This window comes from Salminus brasiliensis, chromosome 22 (genome assembly GCF_030463535.1).
Source record: "Salminus brasiliensis chromosome 22, fSalBra1.hap2, whole genome shotgun sequence".
Lineage (NCBI taxonomy): Eukaryota > Metazoa > Chordata > Actinopteri > Characiformes > Bryconidae > Salminus > Salminus brasiliensis.
In genome coordinates, this window is record NC_132899.1 from 4821502 (window position 1) to 4834524 (window position 13023).

Sequence of the window (13023 nt, forward strand, 5' to 3'; positions counted from 1 at the left end):
ACAGTAGTGATGGTCAGAGTAATGAGAGCAATGATGGGTAATGGCGGTAATAATAATAGTGGCATAGTGGATAGTTAAGAGTGTGTAAATGTTCATCCGTCAAGTCTTGTTAACAATTTCATGAATATTGTCTGTTTTTGAGAAGTGGACCAATATAAATGATCAAAGTACTTCAATTAAACCTTGTTTTGATATATACATACCCTCCTATTCTCTTCCCCGTAAGAATGTTCTTGTTTCTCTCTTTTTTTTAAAGTATTGGGACACCTGCTCATTCATTATTTCTTGAGTTGATCCTGCCTTTGTTGGAGTAACTGTCTCTACTTTCTAGGAAAGAAGGCTTTCTACTAAATTTTGAAGAATTTGATTGCATTGAACGATTGCTAGAGTGTTAGTGAGGTCAGGATGCTGGATAATCATCACCTCACCTCATCCCGACTCCCTAACTCATCCTAAAAATTATGGATGGAGCACCACCCATCTCCCCTCTAGCCCACACCTGGCATTATTAGGCAGAATAGAGCCAATAGGGTCATGATGTTGATCTGCTCCAGTGAGTCCTATTCTTTTGGCAGTACTTCTCTACAGGGACTAGACAAGCTGTGTATATTTGCAGCTAATAGCTGCAGCTTAGATTAGCTGAATGTGTGCATTCGAAGAGGTGTCCACAAACATATGGACCTTATGGAACTATGGATGTAGGGAACCACCAAGGAACTACAAGTGTTCAGAAATGCTCTTGACTGCCGTGGTGAAGTGTGCATAGCTCACAGTCAGACACTGATTTGGAAACAATGAACTAGGTCACGGTGCAGTCTGCTACACTCGGCAGCAGACTCTCCTTACATCCCTAAGGTTTGTTCAGGCCTAACACATAGAACAGACTGTTACAGGCTGCAGGGTTTCTCCTCTCATTTGAGACCAGCCAACATGTCATGTTGAAGGGTTCCTGCCTTGAATCTGTCGAGCATACAGCAGCTGCGGTCTCAGAGAAATTGCCGATTTATGAGTTCGCTCTGTGCTGCCCGATACTAACGCAAGGAATCAACATCCGGAGATATTTCACAACACTTCTTTATCTCCGTCCAACCAGTTCTTCTCATGTGGAAAACCCAGCGCGGCCTCCTCCGATTTATTCCATTTCCAGCTACTTTGTCATGTGTTTTCAGGGCCGTGTCGTATTCATCAACGTGTCAAAGCCAGAATCCACAGTGCTTTGTTGTGAGAAGACGACAGGCCTCTTGTGAAATATGTATTAGTATTTTTTCACAGCATTAAAAGAGCCTCAGACTCTAAAATTAGTTGGCCCAAAAGGCGCCAGTCTGTTCTCAGATCTGTGGTAAAAGGAAAAAAACCCTATGTTTAGCAGGAAAACATCTTTCTGAAACTCGTAGGTTGCCCAATTCTCAGGCTTTGCGGCGCAGAAGTGCTGAGACGCATCTTTGCAGGGTAACAATCACCACATTTTCTGAAGAAAATAAAGCGTCTCCATGTCTTCCCTTCATGCCGCCTCTAGGTTCGGCTCTGAAATAAAAATAACCTCTTTACCAAAAGCACAGAGTTCATGTACTGAGCACTGAGTAGAAAAATACACGCCCTCTTCGTCTTTTGCAGGTCTGGGAGCAGTAGAGATTAAAAAAGAAACACAGCACTGAAATTATTAAACTGCACTGCAAAGGTTTGCCCAACTACATGCATCAAAGCAGGAGAGACTATTGAATGGGTGCAGCCCAGCCGAGCACATGGTGGCACATTGAGCCCTGGGCACTCATCTCCTCTCTAACAGCTCACGGACAATGGACCCTTTCACCCAGCCTGCGTCCGGCACCCTATTAGTGAGGCATTTCTATTCACAGAACTCCAGTCCTGGACTTCTGGACACAGAGAAGATAATGATGAGTTATGGATCATGGAACTTTTCACAGGAGAGACAAAAAAGACCTTCAACGGCTTTAGAAGACACCCCCTGTTCCTGTTACAAATACAGACAAGCGTACATGCCGTCACTGTTCGTCATTTTTCTACTGGCTGTAATTCGAATAGAGCAAATTTCATGATGAATGAAGCAGTAGGAAGAGAAAAATCTCATTAACTTATAATAACTAAATCACCAGCAAAATATGTAACACAATAAAATAATACCAATAATACTAATACTACTACTACTACAAATAATAATAATTATAATAATAATAATAATAATAATAGTAATAACACTACTACTACTAATCCTACTACTACTACTACTACTATTGCTACTACTAATCCTACTACTACTACTACTATTTCTACTATTACTACTAATCCTACTACTACTACTACTTCTACTACTACTACTACTATTTCTACTATTACTACTAATCCTACTACTACTACTACTACTACTACTATTTCTACTATTACTACTAATCCTACTAATCCTACTACTACTACTACTACTACTATTTCTACTATTACTACTAATCCTACTAATCCTACTACTACTACTACTACTACTATTTCTACTATTACTACTAATCCTACTAATCCTACTTCTACTACTACTACTACTACTTCTACTATTACTACTAATCCTACTACTACTACTACTACTACTACTATTTCTACTATTACTACTAATCCTACTAATCCTACTTCTACTACTACTACTACTATTTCTACTATTACTACTAATCCTACTACTACTACTTCTACTACTACTACTACTATTTCTACTATTACTACTAATCCTACTACTACTACTACTACTACTATTTCTACTATTACTACTAATCCTACTAATCCTACTTCTACTACTACTACTACTATTTCTACTATTACTACTAATCCTACTACTACTACTTCTACTACTACTACTACTATTTCTACTATTACTACTAATCCTCCTACTACTACTACTACTACTATTTCTACTATTACTACTAATCCTACTAATCCTACTTCTACTACTACTACTACTATTTCTACTATTACTACTAATCCTACTACTACTACTTCTACTACTACTACTACTATTTCTACTATTACTACTAATCCTACTACTACTACTACTACTACTATTTCTACTATTTCTACTATTACTACTAATCCTACTACTACTACTACTACTATTTCTACTATTACTACTAATCCTACTACTACTACTACTACTACTATTTCTACTATTTCTACTATTACTACTAATCCTACTACTACTACTACTACTACTACTTCTACTACTAATCCTACTACTACTACTACTACTACTACTATTTCTACTATTACTACTAATCCTACTAATCCTACTACTACTACTACTACTACTATTTCTACTATTACTACTAATCCTACTAATCCTACTTCTACTACTACTACTACTACTTCTACTATTACTACTAATCCTACTACTACTACTACTACTACTACTATTTCTACTATTACTACTAATCCTACTAATCCTACTTCTACTACTACTACTACTATTTCTACTATTACTACTAATCCTACTACTACTACTTCTACTACTACTACTACTATTTCTACTATTACTACTAATCCTACTACTACTACTACTACTACTATTTCTACTATTACTACTAATCCTACTAATCCTACTTCTACTACTACTACTACTATTTCTACTATTACTACTAATCCTACTACTACTACTTCTACTACTACTACTACTATTTCTACTATTACTACTAATCCTACTACTACTACTACTACTACTATTTCTACTATTACTACTAATCCTACTAATCCTACTTCTACTACTACTACTACTATTTCTACTATTACTACTAATCCTACTACTACTACTTCTACTACTACTACTACTATTTCTACTATTACTACTAATCCTACTACTACTACTACTACTACTATTTCTACTATTTCTACTATTACTACTAATCCTACTACTACTACTACTACTATTTCTACTATTACTACTAATCCTACTACTACTACTACTACTACTATTTCTACTATTTCTACTATTACTACTAATCCTACTACTACTACTACTACTACTACTTCTACTACTAATCCTACTACTACTACTACTACTACTATTGCTACTATTACTACTAACACTACTTCTACTTCTACTACTACTAACAATAATAATAATAATACTAACACTACAAATCCTAATCCTAATCCTACTTCTACTACAACTACTGCCACTACTACTAATAATAATCCTATTACTACTACTATTACTGCTACTATCACATAAAATATAAAAAGTACAGCCTATAAAAAGTGGAAGACTATAAATAGGATTTACAGCCGTCTATCCAGTATTTAAGTCAGAGCTGGTATCGGTACTCTGTATCGGCAGATACTTGAAAATCTGGTATCAGAAAGGAAAAAGTGGTATCGGTGTATCTCTAGCTAATATAATCATAAGATCTAAGCCTGTTTAACTTAGTATCAGCACAGTAACTTTAGCTAACCTTAAATAACTTATTCAATTCATCACATTCAAACTACTGTAAATAACTCTACATCTGAGCAATGCTCCTCCCTGTTTCTCAGTTACATGACTTCATTTACAAAACATTTACAAAAACATTTACAAAACTTCATTGTCAACAACATTGTCTCCTGATTTAATGGGTCAAAACCTACTGGAGTTTTATCATATTATTATAATAGCAGAAAAGTTAACTAATATTTTGATATGAACTTTAATATTTTTGAATAAGCATTTTATCCTCATTGTCTTCGTTGTTAGCTAACAAATGCATTAAAGAAATGTAATGCTAAATCTAAAAGCAGAAAGCTACATAAAGGCCACATGTGAGTTCTTTGATAATTGAGGGATTCATAAGCTGACTATCAAAATAAATGCTTGTTGCAGTCATAATAGATATCAGTGTGGATCTTGTTATTGTTATTGTTTTGGTATTTATTTGAAGATGCAAAATGAGATGTCACCTCAGTAAATGTGCATTCATTTTATTTTTAATGTAATTTGGAAGATCAGCAATAAATTGTTTATTTCATTATAAAGATGCAAGAAAGAAATATTACAGAACATAGTTGGGAAATGGCCCAAACTGACAAAGCTGCATTACCTATGAAAATGTTGCATTACCTATGGGATGTTGTTATTATATGGTAGTCAGATACAGGACAGTAGAGAAAAGGTTTCACAGCGATCTATGGGGTCATTTGCTTGCTGGGCCTTCTCTGATATGGCAGAGAATTATGGAGGAGTGAGAGGCGAGTGCACACAAATACACAGAAGTAACATATTTCTGCACTTTTGATAATTCAGTTTAATGCAAAAAAATGTACAGATGCCATTAATGCAGAAATCTGCAGAATGATTGACAGGACCCATATCATATTTTTCTGCTTGTTGTGAATAAGCGATCATTATTTCATCCTCTTGCCTTAAGAGCACTGTGGCCGACAGCCAGCGGCACAATAAAAAGATAAAAAGCCTGATTCACTCAGTAACTCAACATTCACTGAGACACCTACCCAAAATAACCTCCTTCTCCTGTGACTCTGAGGTGACAATAGCATTCGCATGGACTGGACAAATGGCAAAATGTACAATCCCCTTAAAGACTCTTTGAAAATGTAAATACAGACATTCAACACGGACCCTTCACATCTTCATTGGGAGAGTTCTGCTTTGCCTTCTAGGTTTGCATTGGTTTTCTATGAAGCTGGTAAAGAACCATGTGCTCCTGACCACAAAACCCCTACCATACCATCCCAGAGCAGCTCCATCTGCCATGGAGGATCACGAGACCAAAGCCAGCCACTAGAGACGTCATGCTTTCTCATCTGGCACTGTGGCATGTGATGGTGTTTGGAAACATCGTGGGTTTTTTTTTGCCCTTGAGGGAAATCTCATGGATGATCTAAATAGCCAAGTAATGCACTTACCCGCTTACCACATGTCTGCTGCCTTGGGAGGACAGCAGTATTCTTCAGTCCACCTCAGTGGAGATAGATGAGACGGTCAGTTATGTGGTATGGATTTCATATATTACCAAAAACAATGGCTGGATGAATTGTCCAGCAATAAACGGGGGCTATTTCATTTAGTTTAATCTCATTCCTCCGTTCCTCTACATTGGCAATAAGCGCAGAGAAGGTCAGATGACCATCTGACATTTAAGCATGTGGGTCTTTCCACAATAGGACAATAGGGCGAAGAATTCCAGTGGTCCATGGAAAGCCACTTTAACAACGACAGAAAGGACTGTAGTAAAAAAAAGTCATAGTCCCCATTGAACATCATGAAGAAATGCCGTCAAGGCTAGGATAGAACCTCCATTACTTTATTATAGAAGAGGCAGCTTTTGGCTAGAGGCTGGTATTGTAAAATAATGGGTTTATATATATGGTAAAGGCTCTCTATCATTTCTGTGATTATGTACAACTAAAATACTGTAGTTTTCACATACCGGCACACTACATGTAGTGCTAGAGTAGTTATCCCACACAGAAATCTCATATGTGGCAACATATAGGTGTTAAATATTCAAATAATATATATATATATATATATATATATATATATATATATATATATATATATATATATATATATATAACATATATATATATATGTTTGTTGACACCCCGTCTAATGAATGCATTCATTTACATTCACAAGTCAGTAAGGAGACCATAGTACTCTTCTCTTCGCCTGAGTACTCTCAGAAGAGGATGGTCTTCAGTCTGGGTTTGAGGACAGTGAGTGTTGGACTCTGCTGTTCGGACACCCAGGGGAAGCTCTTTTCACCGCTTTAGTGACAGGACATAAAAAAGTCTGGATTCTTGTCTTCCGTGGATTTTGAGGGATGGCGGGTCGAGCCGAGCCGTACTTGAAGCTTGAAAGGCTCTTGTTGCAGATCGGCTTTTGACCATCGCCATAAAGTACGGAGGGGCTGGTCCTTTCAGAGCTTTGTAGACCAGCGTCAAGGTTTTAAATCGGATGCAGGCAGCAGCTACAGGAAGCCAGTGTAGAGAACCCAACAGTGGAGTAACATGGCTGAATTCAGCCAGGGCCAGCCCAAGCCTTTATAGGGCCCTAAGCTGCTTTCTTATTTGGGGCCCCCCCATACTAACACCTCAGCACCAGATGCTTCATCATTCTATAGGAAGAGGATTATTGTGCAATACGCTGCAGCGCCCGGGCCTTTATCGATCACCCATGGGGCGCGTATATCTGCATCTGCCCAACAGTGGTAGCAGCCAATAGCAGAAACTGATTAACCTAGTATTGGTGTGCCAATTATGAAATTAAATTCATATAAAATCACTTTTACCTTTTAACCTTTCATTTTTAAAATATGTATTTTTCATCATGATATCTTGGCGCTCTTGGGGGCCCCCTGGTGGCGTTGGGGCCCTAAGCGGCCACGTAATTCGAGTATGCCTTGGGCCAGCTCTGCATTCAGCTACTTTAATCTGAACCCATTGCTGACACGGATGTGCAAATACACAAACACTCCTACACAGCTTGTCTAGTCGACCCTGTAGAGAACTAATGCCAGGCGTGGGCTAGAGGAGGGGTATAAAGCCCTCCAGCATTGAGCTGTGGAGGAACTGTGTTCTCTGGAGTGATGGATGGTGGAGCTCCATTCAATACTTTTGGGATGAGTTGGGAGTTGGGGATGATGAGGTGGGGTGGTGCTAATCATCCAACATCCTGACCTCACTAACGCTCTTCTCACTGAATGCAATCAAATCCTCACAGCAATGCTGCTCCAAAATCTAGTAGAAAGTCTTCTTCCCTGGACAGTAGAGACAGTCACTCCAACAAAAGCAGGATCGACTCTTTTTAATTCCCTTGATTTAGGAAGAAACAATGAATGAGCAGGTGTCCCAATACTTTTGTCCACTAAAACCTTGTATATTCTTCTTAAGGTTCAATGTAAATAAATTTTATAAAAACTCATTTTTGGAGCATTTCTATTGATCCAGTCATCATAAAACTATAACACAACGTTTTATTTTTTTAATTTTGTTGAAACGTGAAAATAGAAAATAGGAGATGCAAGGTTTTTGAAGATTGGTGGTCATATGGATTATACTGATATTTACTTGCATAAATAATATATATATAATATATGTATGTATATATTAATACATACTCAATATTTTGATATATGCGCATAAATGGCCATATTATTAGATTACATGGCATCACTGCTGACTGGATTATGGGATTTAACAGCAGAATATTGAACCTACAGATCAAAGAACCCATATTACTCCCAAAAATTCCTAAGTACTCTTAGTTGTATGTTTCTTAGGCCCTTCCAGAGCTCCTTTAAACTTTAAAGCTTCTTGCAACTCAAACAGCTCATTTACAAGATGGTTTGAAACACTGAAAGATTCATTAGATATATAAAAGATGTGCTTTCATGGTAATCGCTCCAGAAATCCCTGGTTTAAAAATGTGTACTTTAAAAAATGATGGAAACTGATCATACATCAGGGCCTGTAGGCTTCGAAGAGGCTTTTACATGCGGCCCATTCTCATGAAATATGATGCAAACCCAACTTCTCATGAAACACAACAGGCATGGTTAATCCAAACGTCAGTATTAACTAATAAATGAGTCACTGAGCAAAAACTATGGAGCTTTTTTTGGAAAATGAGGATCAGCTGTGCTGTCGTCAGCGCTTATGAGGACATTTTGCACTGACTGTTGAGCTGAGAGCGAGAGAAAGCGTGCGGGCGAGAGAGAGAGAGAGTGTCTTGGTGAGGCTTCAGTGGGCTGGAAATGAATGGGCAGGCTGCAGAAAGGAGAGATCATCAAGCTCTCTTGTTCCACTTCAGTCCTTCCCTCTATGCAGAACCTGCTCCAGAATTTTCTGCAAGAGAATCACAAAAAGGTCACAAAAGGTCACAAACAGCCCAGATCGGGTTAAGTACAGTACTGTGAAGATGCTTGAGGCAGCTAATCACATTATTATAACCCACGTCTCTCAGCAGTGAGAGGGTTTCTACTGTAGAAGCTCCAGATCTCATCAGAACAGATAAAGCAGGTGAACATAAATCCAGTAAAAAGGAGAAACAAGAGCTTCTCATTCTGAAGAACGAAAGTAGTGAGATCTTGTCGGTGAGCTAGTCTGAAGAACAGAGCTCGGTTCCTCCAGGTTTCTCCTGGACGTCCCCCAGTCCAGCCAGCACAGCGTGGAGGATGTGTTCAACTCCAGCAGCAGCAGCAGCAGCAGCAGCAGCAGCTCACCTGATTTACCATCATTAAGCCCTGATTTACCACCAAACCAGGTGTTGATCTGAGGAGAACTCTAAATAACACTAGACTCCATGAGAGAGGAGAACTTTGGAGATGTTCTAATGATGAACACAGTGATGGAGAACCTCCACCACTTTCTGTAGGAGTGATATTATTAGTGTTTATTCTAATGTCAGAGTTTTACTGAGGAGATAAGCAGCTTTTCACTCTTATTTTCACACTGGGGACACACAGACGTCCACTGTGGCTAGGATGTTGTGGTCGGGGGGCTTTAAGCAAGTTGTAGGACCGTGGCAGTGTCTGTGTGTGTGTGTGTGTGTGTGTGTATATCTGTGTGGGTGGGAGGGAGTTAAATACCTCTAAAATTGTAGGGCTTTTATAAGGAACATTAACTCGTATACATTTACTAATAAATAACCTTAATAATTATTGCAAAAAAATAAAATAAATAAATAACAATTATTTTGGAGGACATTACTTATTTATTTTTGTATTTATTTAACAGTTATTAAAATATATAGTTTATATTTTATTATGTATGTGAAGTACACATACATTTTATATATATATATATATATATATATATATATATATATATATATATATTTTTTTTTTTTTTACCATTTTACCAAAAGCCTTATTATTTATTATTATTATCTTTACTCAGTACTATTGCTTTCACCATTTTGTCATTATTATTATTGTTATTATTATTATTATTATTATTATTATTATTGGCAATATTCCGCATTACAGTCACACCAATAAATCTGAATCTGAGAGAGAGAGAAACACTCCTAAACACAGCACTATTTGCGATATTTGACCTTAATATTCTCCACTGTGTGTGTGTGTGTGTGTGTGTGTGTGTGTGTGTGTGTGTGTGTGTGTAATGTCCCTGGCACTGCTTTTGGCAGTCACAGCTGTTTGTATACTCCTGGTGAACACCAGCACAATGAAGCTGTTCAGCCCTGCAGCACGTATCCAATAAGAACATGTTCCCCTACCCCTTCACACCGGCCCTCCCTCACACACACACACACTCTTCACTCTCAGATCCTGGTGAAGATGTTTGTGGATGCTGAAAGCCTGATGGATGCTGACATCTAGTGGACGTATTTGGTCACTACAGCTCATAAGAGTTTAACACAGTGACACAGAGCAGGCTGTCGATCACGGATACAGATCAGTAATCAAGAATATCGATTCCAGGTCCGGATTGCAGTTGGATTGTGTGATTCAGGCTTGGATACAGCCAACCAACCACATGGGGTACCACAGCAACCACTTGATAACACCTGGGCAACCACCTGAGACAGCATAATCAATTACTTAACCACACATGTCCAACCATCTGAGGCACCACAGCAACTACTTGGGGTACAAAAACAACCACCTGGGAGAACATAGCAATTAACTAACAACACCACAGCGACCACTCAAACAACCAAAACAACCACTTCACAACACCTAGGCAACCACCTGAGATCCTATAACAACTACTTAACCACACCTGTCCAACCACCTGAGGCACCACAGCAACTACTTGGGGTACAAAAACAACCACCTGGGAGACCATAGCAATTACTTAACCACACCACAGCAACCACTCCAGGTACTAAAACAACAACTTGGCAACACCTTGGCAACCACCGGAGATATCATAATCAACTACTTAACCACACCTGTCCAACCACCTGAGGCACCACAGCAACTAGTTGGGGTACAAAACAACCACCTGAGATACTACAGCCATTACTTAACAACACCACAGCGACCACTCCGGGTACCAATGCAATCACTTGGCAACCCCTGAGCAACCACTAAGCACCGTCACTGCAACCAACTGAAATACCATAGCAACCACTCAGAACGCAACATTATAGCACCCACCTTGCAACCAGTTAGCAACACCATAACAACCACCTAGCCGACCACATAGCAACCACTGAACAACCCCATAGGAACCATTCAGCAAGCGATGACAGAATAACCACAAGGAATACCATAGCAACACCATGGCAACCACCTAGCAAATACATCCTACTGATCATGTAGCAATTAGAATTAATGAGCAACTCCATAGCAACCACTTAGCAACACTATAGCAACCACAAGGAATACCATAGAAATGTCACAGCAACCACCTAGCAAAACACCCCACTGACAGCTATTCTGCACTTTTCTCGCCCACTGTTTTATGGTTCAGTTAATGTCGGATCTTTAATTGTAGGACGATTCTCTAAGAGCCGTACGAACCCAGTTGCTTTCATACACACAGATACAAAACCAGTCCTTACACACACACAACAAACACCACTTTATACACACACACACACACACACACACACACACACACACACACACACTTTATACACACACACACACACACACACACACACACATTCACATAGTACCCGTGTTCTTCACCCTTCTTCGCACATTCCCTTGAAATCAAGAGTTTCAATTAACCCAGAGTGTGTACAGGCCACTCAGAGCCACCCAGCAGGTCTTTCAGCAGCAGCTGTGGGTCTGGAGCGGTGCAGGCTGCTCTTACAGGGAGTAATCGAGCATGTAGGACAGAGCGCTTTCTTCCATTACTGCTCATACTGTATATATGGGCTCTGACCCAGTATGATTAGGGTTCGAATAATGCTTTACGGGACAGAACCTCTTGAGAGATCTGCTCCATACAAATACAACATACACAACACAAATAATAAGGCTTCAAGAACTCTAGTTATTGCTAATATTAAATAGTGTTGCCTATGACAACCACAACTTCCATAGCGATGAAAAAGTTGTGTGTAAAAGTTTGTGCACAATGATAAATATTCACTATTCTACATGGGGATACCAAAGCAACCACTTGGCAAGGACCAAGCAAACACCTGAGACTCCACAATCAATACCTGAGGTACCATAGCAACCACCAGGCAACACTATAGAACCTATCTAGCAACCACATATCTAACACCACAGCAACCACTTGGGATATGAAAGTAAGCACTTGGGATACCACAGCAACCACCTGGCAAGCATTTACAATGTCCCAGCAAGACCATAGCAACTACCTAGCAACAAGTTAGCAACACAATAGCAACCACCTGGAATACAATGGCAACCACCTAGCAATGCCATAGCAAACTTTTGTAATTACCATTAGCAATTTTGGAAAGTTTACACTTTATGGACAAAAGTATTGGGACACCTGATCATAAAATCAAGGGTATTAAAAAGAACTTGCCCTGTCTTTGTTGGAGCAACTGTCTCTACTGTCCAGGGAAGAAGGCTTTCTACTGGACTTTGGAGGAGCATTGCTATGAGGATTTGATTGCATTCAGCAAACAGAGTGTCAGTGAGGTCAGGGTGTTGGATAATGATCACCACCCCACCAGAGAACACAGTTCCTCCACTGCTCCACAGCTCAATGCTGCTGGGGGGCTTTATACCCCTCTATAGCCCACGCCTGGCATTAGGCAGCATGGTGCCAAAAGGCTCATGTTTATTTATCTGCTCCAGAGAGTCCTATTCTACCGGCTGTACTTATTCTACAGGGACTAGACAAGCTGTGTATGTGTGTGCATTTGCACATCTGTGTCAGCAATGGGTGCAAAGTAGCTGAATGCATTCATTAGAAGGGGTGTTTGCATGTAGATAGTCCTACCTTCTTAAAGAGCTCGGCCCTCAGTCTGTTTGTCTGAGATGCTAACTTTCTCCTCTCCTCTTCTTTTCTTCTCTTTGCTTCTGGGAGGTTCCTGTCATACAGAAATGAGTTCAATCAAGGTTCTTTTGCGGC

At 39.3% G+C, this 13023-nt stretch overlaps 1 protein-coding gene across 3 annotated transcripts in view; it reads right to left on the reverse strand.

Moving 5' to 3' along the window:
• Positions 1–7798: 7798 nt before the first annotated feature.
• The window catches only part of c22h10orf90 (chromosome 22 C10orf90 homolog), a 35766-nt gene continuing 30541 nt past the window's right edge, over positions 7799–13023 (reverse strand). For all 3 annotated transcript variants that reach the window (XM_072667494.1, XM_072667495.1, XM_072667493.1), the window contains exons 10-11: positions 12892–12982; positions 7799–8838 (exon numbers count right to left, since the gene is read on the reverse strand). In XM_072667494.1, the coding sequence (XP_072523595.1) occupies positions 8800–8838; positions 12892–12982 (130 nt within the window). In that variant the 3' untranslated portion in view covers positions 7799–8799. The remainder of the gene's footprint in view (positions 8839–12891; positions 12983–13023) is intronic.